The sequence below is a fragment of the Hesperophylax consimilis genome, chromosome 19, assembly GCF_061612785.1.
Source record: "Hesperophylax consimilis isolate HC1 chromosome 19, BYU_Hcon_1.0, whole genome shotgun sequence".
Classification (NCBI taxonomy): Eukaryota; Metazoa; Arthropoda; class Insecta; order Trichoptera; family Limnephilidae; genus Hesperophylax; species Hesperophylax consimilis.
In genome coordinates, this window is record NC_142854.1 from 27,839,050 (window position 1) to 27,865,315 (window position 26,266).

The 26,266-nt window shown below is 34.2% G+C and overlaps 1 protein-coding gene across 1 annotated transcript in view; it reads right to left on the minus strand.

Annotated features, from left to right (window-relative positions):
* Nucleotides 1–26,266, minus strand: part of LOC149415056 (uncharacterized) — a 110,269-nt gene that overhangs the window by 69,910 nt on the left and 14,093 nt on the right. Inside the window, exons 2-3 of the mRNA XM_089643090.1 lie at nucleotides 20,776–20,848; nucleotides 19,205–19,337 (exon numbers count right to left, since the gene is read on the minus strand). Of these exons, the coding sequence (XP_089499216.1) occupies nucleotides 19,205–19,337; nucleotides 20,776–20,836 (194 nt within the window). The 5' untranslated portion in view covers nucleotides 20,837–20,848. The remainder of the gene's footprint in view (nucleotides 1–19,204; nucleotides 19,338–20,775; nucleotides 20,849–26,266) is intronic.

A 26,266-nucleotide genomic window follows, 5' to 3' on the forward strand; every position in this document is an offset into this window, starting at 1 on the left:
ATTGATGAATATTTAACTTGGAGAGCGCACATTGAAAATACGGCCAAACCATTACGCAAACTAATATTATTCCTAAAAGATAAACATTGCTTGATGAATATTAACATTATTGACAAGAAAAATTATCTACTACGCATTTTGCCATTCAATTTTATTAGTTATATCATATAAGCTGGGGCGGTGCAGTCAAAACCATTCCAGATCCGTTAGATGATGCGCAAAAAGCTGTATTATGAATGTTGGGAAAAAATCCTTACAAGTATCCACCAACAACCTTATTCAAGGAAACAAAATTATTAGATGTAAGGCAGATACATGCACTTTGACTTGTAGATCACAGCAACACGATAAGACTTAGATCAGAACAAAGGGTGATTGTACCAACGTTTTTTTGTATTTCTTCCTAGCTCCTAAGGTAAACAATGGATTCAAACAGCAACACAGTAATCATAAATATATTATCTTCTTCTTATGATTAAATATTCTAAAAGTTTTAACGACAATTACAATTTTTTGCAACTCTTTCTGTACCTAGATTCGGTGCTGTTTTCCATCATACATAAATTATAATAAATTACATGGAATGGCGGTATAATCGTGCTATTTTTAATATTGCACTGTGGCAGGCCAATGACAACACTGATAATTTATAGTGATGGAATGTAATTATTCATATATTTTCCAGGTATGAAGACTGTAAGCGACAGGTTGAAGGAACTTTGCATTGTGACTAATGTATAATTTCATATAAATTGGCGAATTGTATTAATATTTAAATTGTTAGGCTTACCCAAAAATATTTGGAGTGTGATCTCATATTTAAATATCAGTTTTAGCAGGTCATAGAAACCTATTGGGATGATGAGTCAAATTCAAAGATTTAGTGAAGAAACTAGACGTTATGTGAATTTTGCAATACCCAGTTTTCATATCGTGGATAATTCTAGTGATAGCCCGTTCCTTTTGAAATGCTATGGCTCATCTGTTCCTTAAAACTTCAGTAGTAGTGGTCATCACTACTTGTTCAAGATACCAGACGGCAGAACAGATGAATAGAGAGAATGTAGAGAATTCTAGTAGAGAATGATGCTATTGAATGAAATTTCTACAAGAGAAGGTACTTTTAATGGTTTTGTCTCTCTCTTTTAATGAGATTATAAGTATATTAAACAGCAAGGGCAATATTGAGAGTGTCTTCAAATTTGATCGAGGTAAAATGATGTAACTAGTTGTTCTATGAATAGTAATTTTGATTATTCTAATTTGACAGCTCGTAACGTTCCAGCGAAAAAAGGTCCTATCGAACACGATTTGACTGGAGACGGAACACATAAACAAATTTTCAGACACAGTTGAAAACGCAAGAGTCAAAACTAATTATCCTAGATGAACAAACAAAAGATTTTACAAATGTCTATAATATCTATAATATATATGTAATAAATAAAAATAAAAATGCCAGACTTCGCAACACTCGATGATAAAATAGAAAAACGCTAAGCAAATATTATTATTTTTTAATAAATTCATTAATATTACGAATAAATAACTAATAAGTTTTTGGCAAAAATTTTGGAACGAACAATTAGAAACGAACGAACAAACGTAATGCATTTGTCATTAGTTACATCAATTTAGTATTGCTTATTAAGTATTTGGTTCAATTTGTGCAATTATTTACTTGACGTAAGTTCTTATTTCTAGAGTTTTTGTTAATTCAAACAATCAATTTATACAAAAGATTTTGTAAGAATTGAAGACGAAGTCCAGTAACTTATCTGTTTCAACGACGAGACTCTTCTAACAATTCAATGACTATTTAAGCAATGTACAAGCAAAACAAATCACAAATCAAAACACCGAGAGCGAAAGGCAAACTTAACAAGAAAACAGTGTGTCGTAAATAAAGATAATACATCATTCTTCTCTAAATTACCCTCGGCTTCATAAATCCTTTTCCTTGCGATCATATAGACCCTTTCAAGCTATTTCTAACACAGAAGATAAACTGAGCACTTTAACATCGATCGTAGACGTCGCGATATTATTACAAAGGCATTATCCTTTGATTTATCGTGCGATTCATCACAAAGGAAGCCCACAAGGTTGCATGTTAGGACCCATCTTAAGTTAAAAACTTGAAAGTAACTTGCTAAATTAAAACTAAGGGTATTGTCTGTATATTATTGTTGATTTATGTTTTAAAATATTTATGGTGTTTTAAGAAGATTAAGAAATTAACCTAGGTCCCAAAGAGACTCTTATTAAAGGAGAATTGAAAAACAAATCAAGTGATCTCTTGAACTACGAACCATTTTTTGTTTTACTCATTTTACAAATTTGGAGATCCGGAAAAAATGCAAGGATGAAAAAAGCGCAGTGAAAGAGATTAAGAAAGGGACGCTTAGATGGTTCGAACACGTCGAACACATCAACGAAAAAATGTAAACGGAGAAAAAAGAAGTGGAATTGAATGCTGAAAGAAGTCGGGGACGCCAGAGGAAAATGTGGTACGATCAAGTGCAACAAATACTTGACTAGGGACAAGTCAAGAGTCAGAACAACAAAAGTATGTATGTGATGATTCGTAAACGGAAATTCCATCCTCTCTCATCCTCCATCCATCCACCTGCAGTGAAACAGTGTGATGGTTAGTTAGGTTAGGTTATATTTCTTCAGTGTTATTTTTTTCGATGCTCTGCTTTTCAGTGTTAACTAACTAACTAACTAACCATCACGCCGTTTCCCCGCAGGGGTAGGCAGAGAGGACGGACCGCCAAACAACTCGGTCTTGGCACACACTCCTTGCCTTATTCACATTCATACATCGTCTCATACATACTCTTCTATTATTCTGACTCTTGACATGGCCCGACTCGAGTATTATATTACCGAATTTATTATAAATTTCTCTTAAAAAATTTAAGTTTTTAAGTTCCTAAAAAGACATTTACTTTTTTTAAGATAATATCTTTATATTTGTTGTTCCGAAAATTATGAAAAATACATTTAATTATTTTACTAAGCATGTTATAAATGTTAAAAAACATTTGTGTAGTTTAAATGCAATATAGGCATTTGTGGAGTATTTTTGCTCTATTTTAAACGAGTTGTGTTTTATTACATATATTCTACCACTTTTACTTAATTATCATCGTTTTTTTCATTCATTCGTACTTACATAGGCTTTTAAACCATTTCTTCTTCGTTTTGAACGCTTACATATAACTTTCATATTTTTGGTTAGAGAGAGGAGTTTTTATTTATTGTTTATTTTATCACAGTTCTGTCTTATCGTGTTCTATCTTATCATGGAAAACCGTATATGGTATAAATAATAGATAATGTGGCATAATAGTGAAGCAGGGAAACGCCCGCAAGGTCACAAGAAGTTCATTGGCCTGTTGCTATGCAACGAAAGAAGGCTCTATGGCGCTATGACTCGCCGAGGCTTTACCGGGAAAAGGCACTTGAAGTTGCAAGTCTACTCTGTGCACGGGTACACACTCACTCAGAGCTTAATAGCTTCCGACGGGCCTTTTTATAGAGTTTAAACGACTTGTAAAAAGTCCATTTAGACCGTTGGTATTTTATTTATTTACAGTAGAAATATGCCAGCAGATAATAATAACATATGGACTTCTGGAGACTTAGAAAAATATACGATTAGGAACTTTAAAATTTTTTTTACAGATAGACAAGATTAACATTCCCGGGTTGCGAATAACACGATGATATTTGTAAAACTCGCAGGACTTAGCTTGCAGAGGAAATGATCCCACAACACCTGAATCAACCCGGCTATTGACTTTTATGACATTTTATCAAGTACATGTGCTTTTTTTCTATGTGAGTACCGCACAAGAGTACCAACAGCTCCCCACCATCAGGAGCCAGTTAGAATGAGGAATTCACAATTGTGATACGTTGTGCTGTTGAAGGTACTGGGGAAAGGAATAGAAATGGGTAAGTAGAAGCTGGGAAAGTATCTAGCTATTAAGATCCTTAGCTTGCAGAGGAAATGAACCCACAACGCCTGAATCAACCCGGCTGCTCCCCACTGTCAGAAGCCAGTTAGAATGAGGAATTCGTTACGTTGTGAGGTTGAAGGTATTGGGAAACGAAAGGAAATGTGTAAGTAGAAGCTGGCGAAGTACCTAGCTATTCAGATCTGGCCACCAAACATGGCAAAAGCGATTTCAAGAAACGTTTCGATTTGGAATCGTGGTATTTTAACAGGGCGATACTGAAAGTATCTAAATAAATTGTGAGACAACAAATCAATGAAATACATTTGCAGGGATTTGAACCCAAGACCTCTAGAGGGTGTTAAAATTTAAAAGTATTTCAGTTCTTGCACGATAAATAGTTACAAAATCAATACAAAAAAAGTTTGCAAATCTCACGTTACCAAAAACTCTTCGTTCGCTCGTTTTCGTTGTAAGTTAAACAACCAAAATGAAATTGATATAACAAAACATTAAATTAATTTGACACTTCAATGCAATCAATATCTGTAAAGAAAGCGTGGCACAAGAAATTGTAACGGCCCGGCGTTGTATTTTAGATTCGTAGTTAGATAATTTAACCAACATTTTATTAACCTTAAAATTAAAACTGTACATTTAAACGTTAATATCGTTACGGTATTTAACTCTCAGAAAGTATGGCGGAGTAGGTACACAGAGTAAATACCATTTCAAAACTACTGTTATGAATTTTATTTAAGAAGGCAGTTCATAATTTAGTGTTGGTTTTTAGAATACTATTTAATGACGCGTTAAAACAATAAAAGTCTACACATACATAAAATAAAATAAATTAATATTATTGTAAAACTAGCGCACATAAGTGAAAAATCACAGGATATATATATATATACCAATTTAAAAATATATATATATATATTTTTAAATTGGCTTTCACTCTTCAAGGTTGCTATAGGCCATAATTTCAAATTACTTTAATTCAGTCGAATTCAGACTTAGAAGAGATGAGATGTTGAATGGAGGGGAGACAATTATAGATAAGGCTTGATAGAAGAGAGGAAATATGTTTAGAGAAGGACAACCAAAATATATTTGCTCTAAACTTCCCATTTCTAGACAACAGAATGTACAATCTGATGAGTCAAGGATGTGAGTTCTGAAAGATGAGAAGGAACGGAACAATGGCCAATCCTCAATCGAATAGGTGAGGAAATTTCTTTTTTTGGAGAAATGGGAAATTGTTGAAACCATGGTTTTGATGGGATAGTCCTTCGTATTGAGGCATAGCAGGCTCCTTTGGATTGACTAGCAATGTGCCAATACTCTCTAAATTATTAATTTCTATATGTATCTTTGAGAATGGAAAAAATGTCAGATGGGAGAATGTGGTTAACGAGGGTAAACATAGGGTTGGATGCTCCTTGTTTTGCCAAGGAATCCGCAATATCATTAATAACGATGTCAACATGTCCTGGAATCCAAATCAGAGTTACGGTTTTACCAGAGCTTTGAATGGAGGCTGTCAGCACTCAAATAAGTCATACAAAGTAATCATCCTTGCCTTTCAAAAGAAAAATTTTACTCTTCAAATGGTAGTAAACTTGATATTAGTGTATGAGCTCACCTATGGATGGCACTAGATTAGTTTATTAGGTTACACATAGACGGCGTTAGCTGTCGAGATAATAGTATAATAAATAAGGTGAGAACCTCAAGGTCAGGGTCCAGATTATTCCAACCCGCTGCTAATTAAGATATCCAAACCATCGCCAATCCACCACAGTAAGTGTTTTGTTGAAACCGAAGTTTTATTGATTGAGAGAATTTGTGAGAAAATCCCGACAATCCAAACAATTATTAGGTTTAATTTTAATAACTACACCATACAATTTTTGTAAAACGGCCAAAAATAATTTAAAAAATATTGAACATTGAATTAGCAAAAGAACTAATAATTTATTATGGATTCCCCAAATTTAATACCAAATTAATGCAAACCACTGCAGTTTTATTGGTCATCGTATATTTATAGTAATTGAGACGATGGGACTTAACTTATTAGCTATTGATATCCGGTACTTGACGTCTACAACAAAACCAAACGCAGAATACCACATTAACTGAATTACCGGCTCTAAGAGGATTAACGCGCGCTCCACATCTGCCCTTATGATGGCCACTGTAAAACTGTCCGTAACGTTGGCTCCAGAAGGAGGAAACGCAACACGCTATAATAATCTGAAAATTAATCATGATAACGGCTACATTCATTTCAAGCCATGTTGGTCTCTCACCCAGGCGATACTGAGAGTATATTCCACTCTGGCTATAACATAGATGGAACATAACATGAACAAGTCGCAAATAAGGCAAGCAGAAAGTTCGCAAAGAAAGGAATTTCACTCCCAGTACCCTAGGGGCACCACGCTTCCCAATTAGTATGGACTAGTACTGAACCAAAATATAACTAATAGTTGAAAATAACAGCTAGATTTAACAGTCATAGTTTTATTTATTGTGAAAAACAGCGATCCCAGTAACATTTAACAACAGTAACTAATAACATGCAAATGAGCACATTAACCACTCGAGCGATTGGTGTCATATACATACATCATTTAATTAATATCATACCTCAACATATTAATATTGCAACGTATGAAACTGCTTTATGCGGTTCAAAGCCAATTAATTCACCTAGATTTTACAGTCCATCCCATATTTTTAGGTTCTATAAATTAAACACAATATGGCAAGTGATTACTCAAAACTTTTTTGGAAACTTGGCAGAATATGCCAATCGCTCGAATGAATCAATAATATCAGTTGCGAAGCAGCTTCGTGTTAAACAAATAGTTATTCTAGTCTTAAATTCACTAAGGTTTAACTGAAAAAGGTCTATAACAGAATAAATGTGGTATAATATCGTAGTCATTCTTCAAGAGTCATGAACATTGATAGGTTTGTCCTGCCTCCTGTTCAGCTCTGATGAAGTTATCGGAGACATAAAACTTAATAGGTTCTAGACGAATAAATAGACCTTTCCTAAAGTCAAATGGCGCACCATTTTGATGGCCGGTAGGCGATTATCTAACAAGTTATTTTAGCACCGGTGGGGTTCGCTCGTTTATTGTATAATTTTTACGTTAGCTCCTAGGAAGTTCTGGAAAGGAAAAATATATGATGGTAAGATAGGGATCAGGGTCAGTTAGTCCAGGAGGACTTTAATTTATCCTTGTCACTTTGGCGCAAGAGTCCTTCTGTAGAGGTCTAAAGTTTTCCCTCAACCACTCTTTCACGTTGCGGCCCAACACGCACCTAGCCCACAAATACCTAGCCAAACGTCTCCCTATGAAGCCACACACCCTTGCAAAGTTGCCAAACTACTTGGGATGATCTGTGATTATACAATAAATGGTTTCCAGGACAGTGGTACCCATGACCGCCTCTCAAATTCATTATAAAAAAATTAAATCATTAGTATTTTGAACACCGTCTCGCTGGCATCGGAATAATTGGCGAAATAATTAGTGTCTAGCGATTTTTTACTGTGGCAAGAAAAATAATGTAAGAAAAATTTCCGAATATCATTTGGAAGGTTATTTTTTTTATCTTTGTTTGCGTTCGCATTAACGTCAGCGTTATTTCCAATGGTTAAATTAAACGGTTGACAATCGCCAACGATAGCTGCATTGGCGTTATTTAGAATTATCGTAATCGCCCAGGACTACTGGACCGGACAGGTTTCCTTGTAAGGAGTGTTGTAGTTCCCAGGTCTCGCCATCTCCCGAGGGAATGCAGCCTGTTATACAATATGTTAGATAACGCGTGTTGACATTATACCGAGAAAACTATCCGTGGTAATGAGTCTCTTAGACGGGTAGACTGCATTCTGTCAGAAATGAAAAAATAAAAATAATCGCTTAGGAACATCATAGACGCTCTAATTAAATACTGCGATTTTTATAAGCCTATAAAAAATAAAGTATCAGGTCTATCAAAATTGATTTAAATGTATATCTTACTTACGAATCCTTTTTTTATACTTAATTAGATGGTTTGTAATTCATTATTATTAAATTTCCTTATTATTCAAATCCATTCAATGTACCTGCACGTTCAACACGCTCTTGTGTCCTGTTCAGGGTTGATCAAAGCAAAACGAACTCTAAGCAGAATTCTTGCCTGAACAGACTATGCAATAATTACAATAGCGTATTATCCAAGGTTGATGTTTTCAGTTGCGAACTTACCAAATACAAGAGGTAAATAAAAGAATATTTCTCTGATGGTTTGTGAATTACGTTTATGTCTCTATTGTTTATATCTCTAGTAAGATTTGATTTATATCTACAACCTCTCACCATGGCCATAAATTATTGTTTTGTAAATTTTTCGTTTTATATAATATTTTGTTTTGTTTTATAACGAACAACACCAATATAATGTGAAGCCTTTTTGATAATTCTGCCTTCACATTGTGTTTGATCCTAACACCGGCCAATGGTCGCCCTCCGTCTATCCAGGGTCTATACCCTTTGCAACACGACCGAGATTGCTTGTGCCATGTACCTTTGAGCACGTCTCGGCCGCAACAATTTACCTCCGCAGATGCTATCTACCGGTGCGGAGAGACCTGATGATGCCACATAAAGCCCTCCAAAACGTCACGTAATCAGTGTGCATTGTCGTACAGGGTGTTCTCTCACAGTTCCATCTCACTGGTTGGTCAAATTTCATTTCTAAGCATAGCATTATTCATTTATAGGCCAGTGCAATTAGCGATTCGCGATCGAAGTAATTCCGGTAGTCCCAATTTGTTTATATGTTATATAAACTGATCCCCTGATGTAAAATCTGAGTTTCCGACCTTGGCGCACCTGTGCTCGCCATTTTGAAAAAACTGGCAGAAATCGGGCCAAAATCTAGTTTTTCCCAAATATCTCATTTCCAATGCAAATTTTGGTTAAAGTATATTGACAAGTATAATAGAACATAAAATAACCTACAACTTTTGTAAAAAGAAATTTCTTCTATCTCTAATAGGTACCGAGGTAGAAAGTCGTAAAGGTAACCTAACATTGACAATATTTGAATTCGTCACAGGGCCTACAAATACTTCAGTCCACAACTGGTGACTCTGTATCGCAAGTGCGCCCCACTATTGAATTTGAGGTAGCTCTCTGATCTGAAACCCCAAATTCTTTAAAAAACCCTTGATTCTTGCAGAAATGGGCGGACGGTTTGATAGATTGCTCTATCTTAACAAACGTATTGTAATCTTTAGAGCTCAGGTGTTAGGTGGGAATGCCGCGCTTGTTCTAATGGTATTATTTTTTAATGATAAACTAATGTTTATAAGACAAGGTTTTTTTTATGCAATAGCATAAAGCATAACAAATAAATATAAGCAATAATTAGTCGCCTGAAATATCAATACAAATCGAAAATATCTCCCAGATAAAAACTAATTATTGCTTATAATTATTTGTTATCCTTTATGCTATGCATAAAAAAACATTGTCTTATAAACATTAGTTTATCAATAAAAAATAATAATATTTGACAAGTCAAAAATATTTCACCAATAAATGAAGATATAATATGTCTCGACGCCATCTAGTGAGAAATTTAGCACTAACAAAACCTTTCCTACAAAAATAAAGTTGGTTTTTTACAGGTGGAAAAAATATAATAAGCAGTAATTGTTCGTTGAGGTACTAGTACATATTGAATCATTTGGCCGGTTGGAAATAAGCCTACATAACTCAAAGGTTACAGAGCAACTGACCAGACATCAGAAGGCACGGGTTCAATTCCCGTTGGTGGAATTTCTTTTTACTCGGAAGATATTTTCAATTTGTATTAATATTTCAGGCGATTAATTATTGCTCATATTTGTTTATTCTAATGGTATTTCAATTAAAGATGCTCTGAGGAACTAGCGTCATTTATCCCTTTGGCACCGGTGCATAATCGTAAATTTTCATTATAGAAAAGGTACAACATGAGCGTCTCCTGTCCCCATCCCATCTTCCTCTGCCTCTTGCCTTTTCCTATTCCTTCTTCCTTCTAATATATTTATAAGATTTTTATTTTTTTGTTAATTTCATTTTCAGTTAATGGTTATAACCAATTACAATTTTGTATTATATCACATTAACCAACATTAGCATAAGAAACTATTTTGGCTTACCTCATATTTAACCTCTTGTATAACTTATCCTGTATAAAATTGCTGTTTGTTTCTTACAATAAATAAATAAACAAAATACGACAAACGTGCTCCTATTTGATATTTGTCACATGAAAACGAGTGGTTTCGACGACTCGTTCTCGCTCGGCGATGGAACGATTTGCAGGTCTCTGTGTTTTCACTCCATCCTCTCCTCAAAATGACCATCCACACAGAATCCCAAAAGATGGCATAGGCTCCGACGAAAATAATTTACCTCCGGGGATCACTAACACTTCTGCCAAAGGTTACCTCAAATGGTTCGCTACATTTGGTGACTTAGCAAGTGTTAATTTACTGAGGTTTGTCCAGTTTTTGGTCTGCTCGCCAACAACTGCGTGTAGTGATTACATTCCTACGAAACAACCTGTATGCAGATAGATTGCAAGATGCAGAACTGGCTTGGATAGAATGCTGGCGCCACATAAACCATGATACCAAGTTTAAGTGGTAATATCATTGCAGATTCCCGAGGTTTATGATCTCCAGACAAAGCGGGAGAGTAAGGATAACGTTATTGCATCAAATGGCTGGTAGAATTTTCTTATTGCAGTTCAGTAAAGTACTTATTTATATTAGGTTTAATCGGGTTCCATGTTAAAACAGAAAAATTATGAAATATTTATTTTTTGTAAAAAACAAACAATGTTGTATTATATTCCTTTTTGTAAAAAAATAGAGATAATGATATCCTCATTGGGATCTCCCATGCTGAGGATTTTATTTAAATTTTATTACTATGGATTAAATGAGGTGCTGTTTTTTTTTCCGAAATAATTATAAATATTTGACGTGGTCATCTTTTGCTGAATTTCTGAACGTTTTATATTGACAAATTACGATTGGTTAGAAGCTTAGTGAACAAATACGACGGGTTGTTAGTGTTACCACCCAGTGTTAAATACCCCTGCTAGCTAAGTTCTCTGTAAATGCACAAGCAACATTTTTCGCATTTAATGAGGGTACACGGAGAAAATTTTCTGATATGAAATACTGTTAATTTATTAAAAATCTTATCAATTTTGATAAGATTCCGCAGCCAAGTGGGGGAGTTGGTGGTACCCAAAATTACTATCCTCCTTATATTAGCTTAAATAATTGACATGTCATTTTAGTATTTTACGTATTTCTGCGCAAAAACATAAGTTACAATTATCAAGTTACAACGTAATCCAAAAACCAGTTTGGCTTTATAAAATCACTCAGCACACAAGATGCTATTGCTAACGTAACTTCATACATTTATGAATCATTAGATAAAGGTAAAAAATGTGCGGGTATATTTATTGACCTTAGAAAGGCATTCGATAGCATATTCCATGAGCTGCTATTAAAAAAATTGAATAATATCGGCATAAAAGGCAACGCGATTAAATGGATCACCGACTACTTAAAAAACCGTCCTCAAGTAGTAAAAATCAATCGTGTTAATAGTGATCAAGAGATTACAAGCTTTGGAATCCCCCAAGGTACAGTGCTTGGACCAATCCTATTTACTATATATGTAAACGATTTTTTTTTCAACCTTTACATGGTCAAATTACGTCATACGCCGCGCCGATGATACAGTACTAAAAATAAGTGATAAGACTTGGGGAAATGTAGAATTAAAGGCCACAGAAGACATCAACACGCTCAAGAATTTTTTCGACACTAATTTACTGTCACTTAATAAAGAAAAGACATTTGTAATTCCATTTGCAATCCATACAAATGATACTCCTAAAAATTTTAACATTGTCATACATAATAATACTAAAATTCACAGCCAAAACTATTGCAAATCAAACTGTACAGTACTAAAAACAACAAATAAAATGAAATATCTAGGAGTAATTATTGATAAAAATCTGAAATGGAAGGAACAAATATGTCAAGTAGTAAACAAAATAAGAAAATTAATATATATATTTTTAAGAATTAGAAACTTTCTGTCTATAAAAAATCAATATTTAATTTACTATGCCTTAGTTCAATCCACTTTACAATACGCTATTATTAGTTGGGGATCCGCGTATAAATGTAACCTTCTTCTAATTGAAATTATACAAAGAACAATTATTAAAATTATATTAAAAAAATCCTTTGACTACCCAACAGAACGTCTATTTGAAGAATTTCAAGTACCTACATTTAAAGACCTATATATTAAAAACTCATTAATCCAAATTATAAAAGAAAAATATAAATATCAATTTTTAAATGAAAACAGAACGCGACTTAGACATGTTTTTCTATGCCTAAAACTAAATACGTCTTTTGCACAACATCATTATACTTACCAGGGAAGAACTTTTTTCAATCGTCTACCAGAAGAAATCAGAAGCATTAATGATAAAACCCGAATACTGCTCTCTGTCAAGAGACACTTTAAAAATATTCTGAAAAAAAAACTACTGTCACTTAATTAATCTGACAAATATCCTTACTTTTCCATAACTTCCTTTCTTTTTTTAAATTTAATAAATTAATATATTATCCTTCACTACTATCAAAAAAAATACTACAGCAAACATACATTTATGTACAATGAATTATTTAAGTACTAACTAACAACAACATTTATGTACACTCCCTTTCCATACACAAGCAAATGCTTTCAATGGAAGAGTAGTAAAAAGACCCAAGATGTAAAATGAATTATGTACCATGTAAACATATTATTAAAAATAAAAAATAATTACAAAAAAAAAAAAAATAATAATTGACTGAATAATTGGAATTTCTATAGTTTAAAAGCCCATAAGACAGAAAAATGGACGGGTTAACGCGATGCCATGCGAAGTAATGCAAAATCATGTGTTTTTGGTTTGAAAATTTGGTCGCCTGGAAAAGTTTCAGATGCTAATTAAATACTGCGAGTAGAATACATCTTGGCCTTTGAAATAATCGAGTATTTTTTAGATAAATCTTTTTATAAGCCCAGAAAAAATAGTGTAAAGGCCTATTAAAACTGCTTTAAAGTTCAAAATCTCCTACTTACGAACCCGTTTTCGGTTATGATTTTATTGTATAGTGCGGAAAATTAAGTTATCTACAAAATGATCGAAAAAAAATTAAATATGTATGCCTGAACATCCACAAAATAAAATAAAAGGCACTTTTTGGGCATGTTTTTTTCTTGCATAAATCAAAACAGGCGGATGGTGTTAAGCGGGAATTTAAACCTCATTGCCATCTACGTAAGGGTTGTTATTGATAGCGGCTCAATTTAAAATATTTAACGACGTAGTGCATCGCCTTAATAAAAAAAATATTTGGTTACAGACGTTATGTTTGGCATCTTGGCCTGTCAAGAGTTAAAAGCGAATGTTTTATGAGGACGGTGGAACATTGTAAAAATACTATTGTTTGATATACCGTCGTGACATTTATGAAGAAAAGAACACGTGTTCTCCGTTTATTCTGAATAAATAATATTTTAACAGGAAATTCGAGTGCTTTCACTTTATTAATAGGATCATCTTTCTCCAAGTAGTTTGCGTTTTTCAAATATTGCGAGGTTAAACATAATCCAGGAATATAGGTATGTGTTTATTTTTTTTAAATTGATGTATTATGTTAAATAACAATGACAATTTACATAAAATTATGTACCTAAAACATTTTATAAATTCTAACCCAAATTATCCCAAATCATAAAAAAATCCAAACGTTTTGATTTATCTTTCTGCCAACCCATATTGTGATTGCTATCAATTTGCATTTTTAAAAGTAATATTTATAACCCGTGGCCAAATTAATAGGGCGTATTGCCTTTGAAATAAATTATGTCGAAGGGTTCAGTTGACCTCCAGATGCCCTTATTTTCGGTTTATTTCTATTTATTTCCATTTTTGAAGAATTGGAAGGTAAATCATGATGTCTAAAAGAAATACTTACAAACGAAGATTTAAATCGAAGAAAAAAAGGGGGAAAAAGATTAAAATATTATTTATTAGCTGACGTGTACCCGGCTTTGTCTACTTTTCTCTACTTTCTATAAATATGATATTACATACGATATTACAAACGCATGTTTTTAACTGTAACCGAATATTTAGGCTTTCTGGTGTACCCCAAGGATCAATCGTGGGGCCACTTATATTTTATTTTTTTTAATTTTGAAGAGCTTATGTCAATTTGACCGGTCGGTGGCCGAGTTGACATCGCGTTTGGGTTCCACTCAGGCGTATTGTGTTCAATACCTCGGCTGGCTAAGTCCTCCATCACAACACAAGCAACATTTTCAGCTTACTGTGGTGGTAGTAGGAGATTTTCAAATATTGTCAGGTTATTCGTAACCCGGGAATGTTTGTCTTTCTTTTATAAAAATAAAAATAAATGATATGCATGTGTTATATATATAAACCTTCCTGAATAAATTATCTAAATGATAGTGAAAACCCTAGCATAATCCGTTGCATAGTTTATAAGAACTAAGCACACAAACAGACAGACGCGGATAGCGAATTTATTTCAGCACAATACTAGCTGACGTGTACCCGGTGTTGCTTGACTTTTCTCTACTTCTATATATATAAAATGCATGTTTTATATATATAAATTTCCGGAAGAAATTATCTGAATGATGGTGAAAACACTATTATAATCTGTTGCATATTGCTACTTTGATTTATAGAAATTTAGATATTTTTGAAAAATATTTCAAAAATTTTAAGCAATGATACTCGAATACGAAACTAGGTACTAATTTCAGATATGTGTGCGTTAGTCATGTGTGAAATCTGCTTCAATGAACTCAGATTTGCTATAAATTTAAGTATCATTTTCAAAATCCGAACTATTGTTTTAAAAATTCAAACAAGCGATAAATTACACTGAGAAAAATGAGTATTGCTAATTTATTAAGAATCTCTTCAAATTATTGGTAATCTAATTAAAAACGGGATTGTAGGCCTTAACTCATGAATTAATATGATTTGTATTAAAATTCAAATATATTATAACCACGTCGGAACACGTGTTCATAAAAATCATAATATTTTCGCATTGATAAAAATAAATAATTTAAAAATTGTACCAATGGAATTAAATAAATAAATTTAATCTTAATTCAAGGCAAATGACGTAATGAACACGTGTTCCGATATATTTGGAACCATCTGACGTGTATCCGGTGTTGCTCGAATTTTCTCTACTTTATATAAATATAATATGCATGTATTATATATATATAAACCTTCCGGAAAAAAATCTCTAAATGAAAGTGAAAAGAGTATAAAAATCCATTTCGTAGTTGAGAAGAACTAAGCGCACAAACAGACAGACGCGGATAGCCACTTATATTCCAGAGTCTAAGATTCTCTCAGTATCGAAACGTTTCTTAAAATGTTATTAGATATCAGGTTTGAATAGCCAGGCACTTCCCCACCTTCCTCTTTCCAATCTCCATCCCTTCCCCACTACATTCAGCCACACAACTTAACTCATTTGAGGATGCTATAGTCTCAATATACTCCAGACGGTTGGGATTATTTGCGGTATTCACAAATTAAAAAAAAAAAAACCGGACACGCAAAATGCTAAGATATTGTTAGTTTTTTATTTTTATTTATTTTAACCACATCTTCTAAGGCATTGTTATTAGTATTTTTTGTTTGATATATTGTCCCGAGGCAAGGCCGCAACCTCTTCAGACATTCCAATTACGGCTAGTCAAAAGCGTGCCAAAAACCAACAAAAAAACTAAGATGAATCTATTTAACTAGAATTATTTTAAACATCGCGTGCGAAATAATGAGAGAATTAATTCTCTGATTCATATAATTTGAAATTCTTTCAAAAATAGTTACATAATTCTGTGGCATGCTTACAAAAGAGCCGATGTCAGTTTTTGAATGTTACGATGCCTATGTAGATATGCTCCTTTTTAGAAAGTTTTAATTTTAAGAAAATAGTGTCAAATCCTTAAAGCCCAGCTACACTACTCGCGAAGTTGATCGAAGTTGACCTAATACGATAGTGTGGGCACGAACTTCACTTCGCTTCGGGCAACTTCGCTTCGCTTCGCCCGACTTCCGATTGTTGTCGGTAAATGCGCCCGAGTCAAAGGACTCGAAGCGTTACTCGCGAAGTTGCACGAGTGTGTGGGCACGCACTTCGAACTTCGGCTAACTTCGTCGAGGACTTCGTCGAAGCGTCGAAGCGAGTAGTGTAGCTGACACTTTACTCGAATCTTCTAGAATTCGGAAGAAAACCCAATTTCGAGCCGAAAGCGCAAAAAATATATAACGAAAAACTGACATTGGCCATTAATAAGTAGAAATATTAGCCATTCTCTTTATATCAAAGTGTGAATATATTCCCATGAAAGTGTTATTTTAAAGTGTGAATTTATTTCCGTGAAAGTGTTATTTTAAAGTGTGAATATATTCCCGTGAAAGTGTTGTTTTAAAGTGTTAATATATTCCCGTAAAAGTGTTATTTTAAAGTGTGAATATATTCCCAGAGATAATGTTATTTTAAAGTGTAAATATATTCCCATAAAAATGTTATTTTAAAGTGTGAATATATTCCCGTGAAAGTGTTTCTTTAAACAGAATATACTTATTGAGATTTAAAAAATTATACACAGAGTTTTTTAAGCATGGAATAACGATAATTAATAATCTAAATATAAAACAATTTTAGTAAAACGTGTAACAGTAACATAAAATAAAATAGAATCTAGAACAATACAACATATAAGACAAATCACTAAAACTACATTACCAACACAGACATATGAATATTAATCATATGTCTATGATTACCAACTACAAATATGCAACCAATTCTATAAATGGTGTCATTAAATATATCAATAGTCCCCCAAAATTGTTGCCTAAATCATGCATCCTATTGTAACTAACTAACTAACTATCATACAGTTTCCCAGTAGGGGTAGGCAGATAGGAAGGACCGCCAAGCAACGATCTTGGCACACACTTCTTGCCTCATTCACATTCATACATCGTAATATTATATGATATATATTCATCCTGTTTTACTACATTATACACTGAAGTTTAACAGAAAAAATGTCTACCTCAGAAGAAGAAAGGTGTAACATCTTTTGGTATGCTGTGCTACCAAGACCTGCACAAACCACAGTCCGTGAAACAGGGTTTCCGTGCTAAATCACCAAACATATTAAAGCACTCGGGCTGTTTGTCAACAAATGGTCGCGGTTGCAATGCTACCTAAATTAATTCAAAAACAACCGCAAGTGACCGATGAACCTACTTTGAAAGGCGCAACAGCCATCCATTAATACACGCCATCTCATAAAAACTTGTTGATCTTCTCGTACAAGCTATAAACGTTTTAAACGATCAGTTAACTCATACAACTGTTCAGATGTTGAATATGCAAATATAACTGTCTAGATTTGCGGTCAATAGTCGAGAAACCAGTTTGGACTGACCAGTGCCGGATCTACGTATCATAGATTTTTTGCGTGTATTATTACTAAATACTGATTTATTTTAGTGTATTGTGTATTTACCGTATTCTGTATTAAGTGTATTTATTTGTATTATGTCTATGAGTGCATTATAGGTGCAATAAATGCATTAAATGCTTGTTTTTGTAAGAAATCACTTAATGAGTAAGATTAGGAAAGGGACAGTTATTTGGGCATGTAGAGCTAATTAGCGAAGAAAGGAGTGTAAGGAGAATATATGAGATGCAAATGTGGATGGTAGCAGAAGTCGGGGACCCCCGAGGAAGACATGGCACGATTAAGTGAATCGGATACTTGAGTCGGGCCATGTCAAAAGTCAGAAAAATAGAAGAGTATGTATGAATGTGAATGAGACAAGGAGTGTGTGCCAAGAAACTGCGCGGAAACGGCGTGATGGTTAGTTGTTAGTTAGTTAGGTATATGAAAAGAAAGAAGTGACGGATGCATGCATCCATCCCTACCGCTGCCGACGAAGATGGGTCGAAGAGAACAGCTGTAAATGTCAAAGGGTCTCCTCAAACCGGCCTCTCCCGATCGTCAGCAGACGGACAGGCGCATCTCACACCAATTGACACACTTCACCCGATCAACCCCCTGCTAAGTCACCAAACGTAGCGAACCACTTGGGGTGACTTATGGCAGAGGTTGTTGGTTATCCAATTAATTGTTCCTGGGGCGGCGGTACCCACACCCGCCTCGCAAATCGACCTTGGTATTAAATATTAAGTGGCCTGGCATAACGTGTTCGAGGTGCGGCACTGTATTTAAGCAAGCATCGGTCCGACTTCGACTCCCTACTGTTACATTCTAGATTCAACGAAAGATAATCATGAATCTACTTCAACGTTATGGCTTCCTTTATGCTTTTTAATGAGAGTGTCTTTAATAGATATTTAAGTACTTAACTAAGGTGTTTTTTTTTAAATTACTTTATTAATTTCAGATTATTATTTTATAACCAGTGTTGATTTGAATCGGATAATCTTCGAGAATGTTTTCCAAAGGAAGGGCCGTGTCCGTGTAATGTCTGTTCGAAGAATTAACTGTCCGGAGTTAGTGAGAGTATGGTATCCCCAATTATTGAGGCTCTAGGATTTGGGGAAGGAAAGGGAAGGAAATAAGGAAAAGAAACATTAGGAAGGGCCTGGCTACTACTCGGGTAAATCCATTTAAAACAACGTTTCGATTAAGAATGGTGGTATTGATGATTCACCAGGGCTATACTGACAGCATAATATACTCATGTGGGTATACCGCCTCTCAGGGAACCTTTCACTGTTTCCAACATATCTGCCATAGGTCACCCTAAATGGTTTGCTACGTTTGGAAACTTAGCAGAGGTGCCCTTGGTAGTGGCGAGCCTGATCGGTAGAGGCCGGTTGAGCCTTTTGAGCCCTTTTCCTGGAACATTATCTCCTCCCTGTCCTTAATTTCAGGAATGCCAGGGGTAAGATACCAAAAGATTTGTTGGCACACTAGGTGTCACACTAGATTTTTTATTATCTAATTGAGTGTTTATTGTTATTGGTTTACCTGAAGGCAGCTGCCTGGCAGTCCGGCTCCTCACGACACCAGCCCTGACATTCGTAGAGACTGAGGTTCTTCACGGTGTAATAGGTGCTTCCCTGGAAATCATAGTCTGTCAGCTTCTCGAAGGCGATCCGTGCTGCAACAACCAAACGAAAAGTTTTATGAAATTCTTAGTTTTTGGTGACACACTACAATAATGGCTGTCTGGAAGCATTAGTTATTCGGCTGCCTTCAACGGATATAGTGATAAAGCAGAACAGGGAGAATCGCAAAACAGAACGGTGCCACACAATATTGAAGAAACGTGTATTACAAACAACAAATTAGAACACATTAAGGTTCAGTAAATAAAAATTGTAAAAAGAACAAAGATGAGCAATAAAAAATAAGTAGTAGAAAAATAAAAAAAACGTCTAAGAGGTGACCACAAAAATTGGATGTTAAGAAATAGAACAAAGTAGAAATACCCGTAAAACGGTTCGGGGGCAGTTACAATATTTTGTGACATACGTCTAAAGATAGTTGCTGAGCTGTCTTTAAATAAAGTTGAAAGTCAATGGTCAATGTTGAGTTACTCTGTTGATTTTCGCGTTCTGATAAGTGCATAACAAATGCATAGCACCAGTATATTTGCTAGAAACGTATAAGTTAACCTCTTTCAACATAGGTGATTACTTTACCATGTTATGTTTTGTCACTGTTCTGTTTTATCCGGTTACCATGTTTTGTGTTCATGTATTGTATAGCGTTTAGCCAGTCGAACAATTTTTGGCATATTATATTTTCAATAACGTTTTGAACGATCGCTTGTCATAAAGAGTCAAATTTATAGAATCTAAAAATATGAGATAAACGGCAAAATCTAGGTATATTCATTGGCTTTAAACTGCAGTAAGCAGTTCATGTTTCCATATTGATACTTATATGAATGATATTAATTAAAAATATGGTTAATGTATTATATAACCAATCGCTCTAGTGGATGACAAGACGTATATTGTAAAACAGAATATTAAAGATAAAGTAAAAATAAACCACAAACCTAACCGATAATTTTATGTTCAATTACCATCTTCAGCTTGTATTGAATTTTTTGAGAACCGAATATGTATTTAGCTATTTAACCTAAGGTTTATCCAATTTTTGATGGCAATGCGGGAAGTGTTTGTGATTATTATCTTAGGTTATTTATTATAGAGTGCACTTGATGTGAACTATTACAAACTGCTATATAGAAAATTGATTGTTATTTTTACCTTAGGCAATTTTAAATTGATTTAAAAAAAATCAAGATAGGCCCACACAGGGAGCCTTGAGGAAACCCAGGAGGCGGAAATATCGACAATCGCCAATGAGCAGTTCACTTTTTGACTTGGTTCTATCACGTGCTAACTGATTTTGGCAGTGTTTTACTGCAAGTCTTAAACCATTTATTTTCTATAAAATATGTAACTTAAATCCATAGACCCCGCCATAACATTTTTCAGGTTTTGACTTGATATTATCTTCCTAAAGTATAATTTTTTTCCTTTATGTCATCCATGTGCATGTATGAATTATTAATCAGTTATTACCTTGTGTCGACGCAACTGCCAGTAGAAGGAAAAGCGCTATCCTCTGAATGGCTTCCCTCATTTTGGATTATTTCTGGAAATAAAAAAAATCATTTATTCGTTCAATTTGGTTGTAGGTGGACAGATGAAAAAGACTTAATGCCATAAAATATATATGTTCTATTAATCTATGAAAAATCAGGGGATATTATAATTGTAGGATTGTGAAGCTGAAAGTTTTTGTAAAAAATATATCAAAACAAAATTGCTGAAGAATGATAAAAAAAATATTTACAGCAGCAACGTTTAATGTTAAAATATTCTGTTAAAGATAGGTACTTTATCGCTTGTCTAAATCCTTGTCACATCAATTTCAATTTTTAAAATGACACATATATTAAAAATAAAAATAAACCAGGTTTACAATCACTCACAGACTGACTCACAACCGAAATTAATACCTATGTTTGACGAAATTAGTACGTTTTATATCTTGGCATGGTCGGTATTAGGTAGATTGTATCAGTTGTTGAAAAATATAACACATTTTAAACTTTTAATAATACCAATCATTTTAAAATGCTTTAACATTAACGCATGGATATTAACCAAACCTCGTAAATGCGACGTGATGTACGAGTAGATAAACAAGGTTTTTTATAACCCGTTAATATTTGAAGTGTCCTACTCCCGTCATCGAAAACTGAAATTGGTGCTTGTGCATTATGCAATGTGCAATGATGGAGAATTTGGCTAGCAGATGACTAAACCCACGACGCCCGGAGAGAAAACCGATGCTTTGGACCGCTCAAAGCTATAATTTACCGCGTTCAAAATTACCACGCCTTTATTACGAAATATCCGACAAATTTAAAAAGTCGATACTGATGGCGTTTTACACCGTGTTTTTTTCATACGAATCGACACACGAAAACTAAATCGGGACCCATATGAAAAATCTTTGCTTTGGACGATCATTATTTTCATAATTACGGCTTCATACAGATAAGACTAAATCGTAAAAAAATGGTAACGTCTTGAACATGACCATAGATCACATAAAAGCATCTGTTATTTGGCTTTGCCATTGCCGACAACAAATCATCAAATACGGAAGCGAAATTCTTAATACCAAACAGCAATACACGTTCAAAATCAGTAAAAAAACATTTTTAAAATCTTCCTGTAAAAATTTTAAATATTCTAAAACGAAAGAAACATACGATATTTTCACATAATAAAGTGACGTGAAACAATGACATACGACAAATGTCACACGATGTCCGCCATCTTAAACTGCACGAAAATCGTTGCAAAAATAGAACACGTAATTTTTTTCATCCCGAATCCATATATGGATACGACCCATATTAAAACTGAACGAAACAGTAAAGGGTTCAAACCCTTGCAACCATTCCCGCAAAATGGTTTGTAATATTTTCCCATAACAATGACAAAATCTTCAACCTATAATTACATATAACTGAGTATGTTAGTCCTCCTAATCCCTTTTTAGCATAAATATACAAGTCAAGGCACGCTTGGTGGATAAAATCTCTTTCATTTGACCTTGAACTTGAGAAAGACACTGAGTAATCGGCCTTCCTCCGCGTGTTTCCAACCCGTTAGCTTATAATTAATTAGTATTCGCTTAGAGTGGTTACCACGCGACTTTCTACACGTAGGCAGTTATTTCAAAATAAATCAAGATAGGTCCACACAGGGAGCCCTGAGGAAACCCGGAAAACCGTTTTTTTGGGTTAGCACTATCATGCGTTTAGCTAATTTATAAAAAAAACTTTTTGAGCTAAGTGTTTGTTGGAGGATCTTGCAAGTAAGTGAAATATTTATTCGAAAGAACCAATATAAATTCATTAATATAGTTGGGAACGGTGTAATGTTCAGTAATGCTCTGATCTTTAGGAATAACTTCCATAAAGTTAAATGTTTAGAAAGCGACAATTTGAACAAGAAATTAGCGAAGAATGTTCTCTCGTAAAAACCACCCCAAAATTGACACAAATATCTTTCATTTTTGTGAAACGAAGAAAACTATGTTATTTGAATTTGATAATTCTAATGATAAGTTGAAAGAAAAATACGCAATCTATAATAATATCTAAAAATATTAAAGAATTTGTTATTTCATAACATAGAAAAGGGTTGAAAAAATTATTATTGAAAATGTATAAAAAATACGGTGTAGTCTTTTTTGGTAAAAAAAAAGGACGTGAACAGCTAATTATTTAAAACTAGATGAAGTCCATGCCCAGGCTTTAAGCAGAGTTTTTCTAAATCCAATGAAGGCAGTATTTTTTTTATTTTGAACGTCAAGTGTGCAAAATTTCGCTCGAAGGAGTGGGATAATCTTGGAACAAATGTGTAGATTTGTATAAAAAACAAAGATACATACATCCAATAATTTATTGCACTTTGCAAGAAGTACATCTGCACCGCTCTAGTTTAAATTATATACAGCTGTGTTAATTGTTTAGTTATGTTCTGAATAGCACGATACAAGCCTCATAGTTTTCAAGGTTGGGAATTAGGTACTTGGCTTTCTAAATCTGGTCACTAAATTAATAAAACTCTTATCACTTCAAGCACGCACCGGTTAGATTCGAAATGGTGATCTATCACCATGATGATACTGAGAGTACGTTTCCGCCAGTAAATCTAAAGAAAAGGCTTCCATTCGATTCCCATAACCATCGTAAGATGTTACATCAGGAATTCGGTAAAAAACTGGAAAGACAACACAGACTAACTTCTTCATAGGAGACCGACGTTATTTGCTGAAATAACGCGTTGGTCGCGCGATTCCTTTTTACTTCGAGACATACCTGTTATCCCCGACTACTTATGGTGCGTTTACACTTGCAAGCAGAACCACGAATCGAGGTAAAGGGACGAATCCACCTCAAACTGCGGTAAGCGTTGTTTGCTGTTGGTTCGTTCAGCAATCGTTGGTTCAGCTCGCGGTTTGGAACGCAAGTGTCCGAAGGATCAACTGGCAGAGTTATCAACTGTACGGGGGTCAACTGTCTGTGAAATCAAGTTTCTTGGTCTCGTAAAGAGAATATATGGGGCGAATTTGACTGGTAGGTAGAATAAGTCATGGACACCCGAGGAAGACATGGCATCAAGTTATGTCAAGAGTCATAATAACAGAAGGGTGAGAACAATAAGACGATGTATGCAAATGAATGGAGCGTGGAGTATGTGCCGAGACCGAGTTGTTTTGGCGGTCTGTCCTCTTTGCATTTCCCTGCGTCAAAACGTCGTGATGGTCAGTTATTACATGTCCTCATCGTACATAATTGTGTTAAATAAATATGTTGTTAACGCGTTAAACATTATTTATTATTGAAGACAATATGAACGGCTCTATGACAAAAATGAGAAATAGAAAAAGTTTCGGTCGTATTGAACCAAGGACATCAATATTTTTTCATTTTGATCTTTTTCTGTTTCAGATTTTTCAAATTGAGATTTTACTCTAAGTTATTACAAAAATTAAATTAAATATTCATACTAGACTTGTAGTTGATAAGGCAACAGACGTCGCACATCAAAAAAAATAGATATATTTAGAAGGGTCCTGGGTTTGAGTTCTAGATGTGACCGTATCTTTTTCTGATATTTCTGTTTCATATTTTTAATATCGTCTTCAATGATTAAATATTAGAAGTTATTCATTGTTTTCAATGTCAGCATCTGCTTTACTGTTAGCCAATAAAGCACCTACGAGTAGAGATCATTGTCTTTGAGATGCGAAGGTCATTGTTATCCAAGCTGTTGTCGGTTGTTACTAGTAAAGTTGTCAGTTGTTTATATATTATTATCTGTGTATTCGATTCCGGTTACATAGAGACTTTATTGAAACCCGCTGACAGGAAACCGTTGGTAACTGTTTTTGTTCTGTGATCAGCTTGATGGGAAGCAAAATTGTAACAGTAAGTTGGTAACGTTTATCCAGTGGTAGACTGTGGTATACCTTCATAAGTTTTATTTATTTATTCATGTTCTCTATAAAACGGTCATGCAACAATACATACGAAGAAGATTACAATTTGAGGCAAATGTAAGTATAAAAGGTCATGAAGACAGTGTTTTTTTCTGGTTGAGTCGCTCTGTTGATTGGTGCGTTCTGATATGCAGAAGTCCTCGCTTTCGGGGTATGAAAAAATGCATGGTATCTTCCACTTACACAGAACACTTTTTATGCATTACACAAGTTAACTTTTTTCAATATAAGTGGATTAAATATGATTCCAGAGATAAGTTTATTAGTAAAAAAATTTGTTTAAGCATATTTTTCGGCGTGCTTCTAAATCAAGCATTCCTTGGATACAGGAATTGATAGTACGTATATTCTCTGATATATGGGTAACGCATAGACCTTTTTGTGGTTTTTCTCTTTTGTACTTTTACCGTTTTGTTATATTTAGTACTTAGGTTCTGAAATCAATCTTCTTCTTCTAAAGAAACATTTTGCTTTTTGTTCAATGTTTCTGGCTTTCTCCTATAAAGGGTTTTATTCTTGTCCACTCTTTCAATATAATGAATAAAGAGGATGCAAAATTATATTCAACATACCCCAATTATAAGGCATGCCATAGTCTCACTGGCTCCAGGTATTTGGTTGCAGTTGGGACTCTTGTGCGTTATTCACATAAAAAAAGAGAATTGTGTAAATGATTTAATTAAATGTAAATTTATGCACTTCCTGGTATCCGACCGAGCTGAAACTCGGCAAATAGATTTGTATTAGATGAAAATATATTATATCACCTTTTGGTGGCAATTACGCATACACACAACAGCAAATAAACGAAATAATTGTCGGACCTACCCGATCGGCATTTGGCGGGGTTGGTAGAGATGTCGACTGGCGACTTCCTGCGTAGCAAGGTTCAATCAAAAAATCAAAAAATTGAAAGACGTTTTAAAATGGTTGTATTAAAGTTTAAAAAAAACTTTAACTACGTTTTTTACGTGTTAATTTTTTATGTTATCTAATTAGAAACTACTGTAAATGTAACTAATTATTTTTGCAATCATTGTTCATAAATCATTACATACCCATCTGTAAAAAATGTATCATTTCAAATTGGTACCCAATGCAAAAGTAGAGAGCAAGTAAATAGTTTTAAAAAAATTGATTGGTTGCAAAAAGCAATAATATTTGTTCAACAAATACTATTAATATACTGTTCGCTTAGCGGTACTAAGCTTATACTTCAATATTCCGCTATTTCATCATAAAGAAATTCCGTTTTCACTGACTCATCGATCAACAGACTCATGATCTCAATAATTCACCTTACAGGGACATGTTTAATTAGCACCTGTGGTCTGTAACCGTTTGGTATTACATTACGTACATCAACAGGTAATAACTCATAACCTAGACTAGTTTCTATGCCAAGTTTCCGTTCTTGAACTGTATGCAAGATTGCACATTCAGAACTGGCGCAATTGCAGCTATCGGTCTGTATTTCAAACCCAA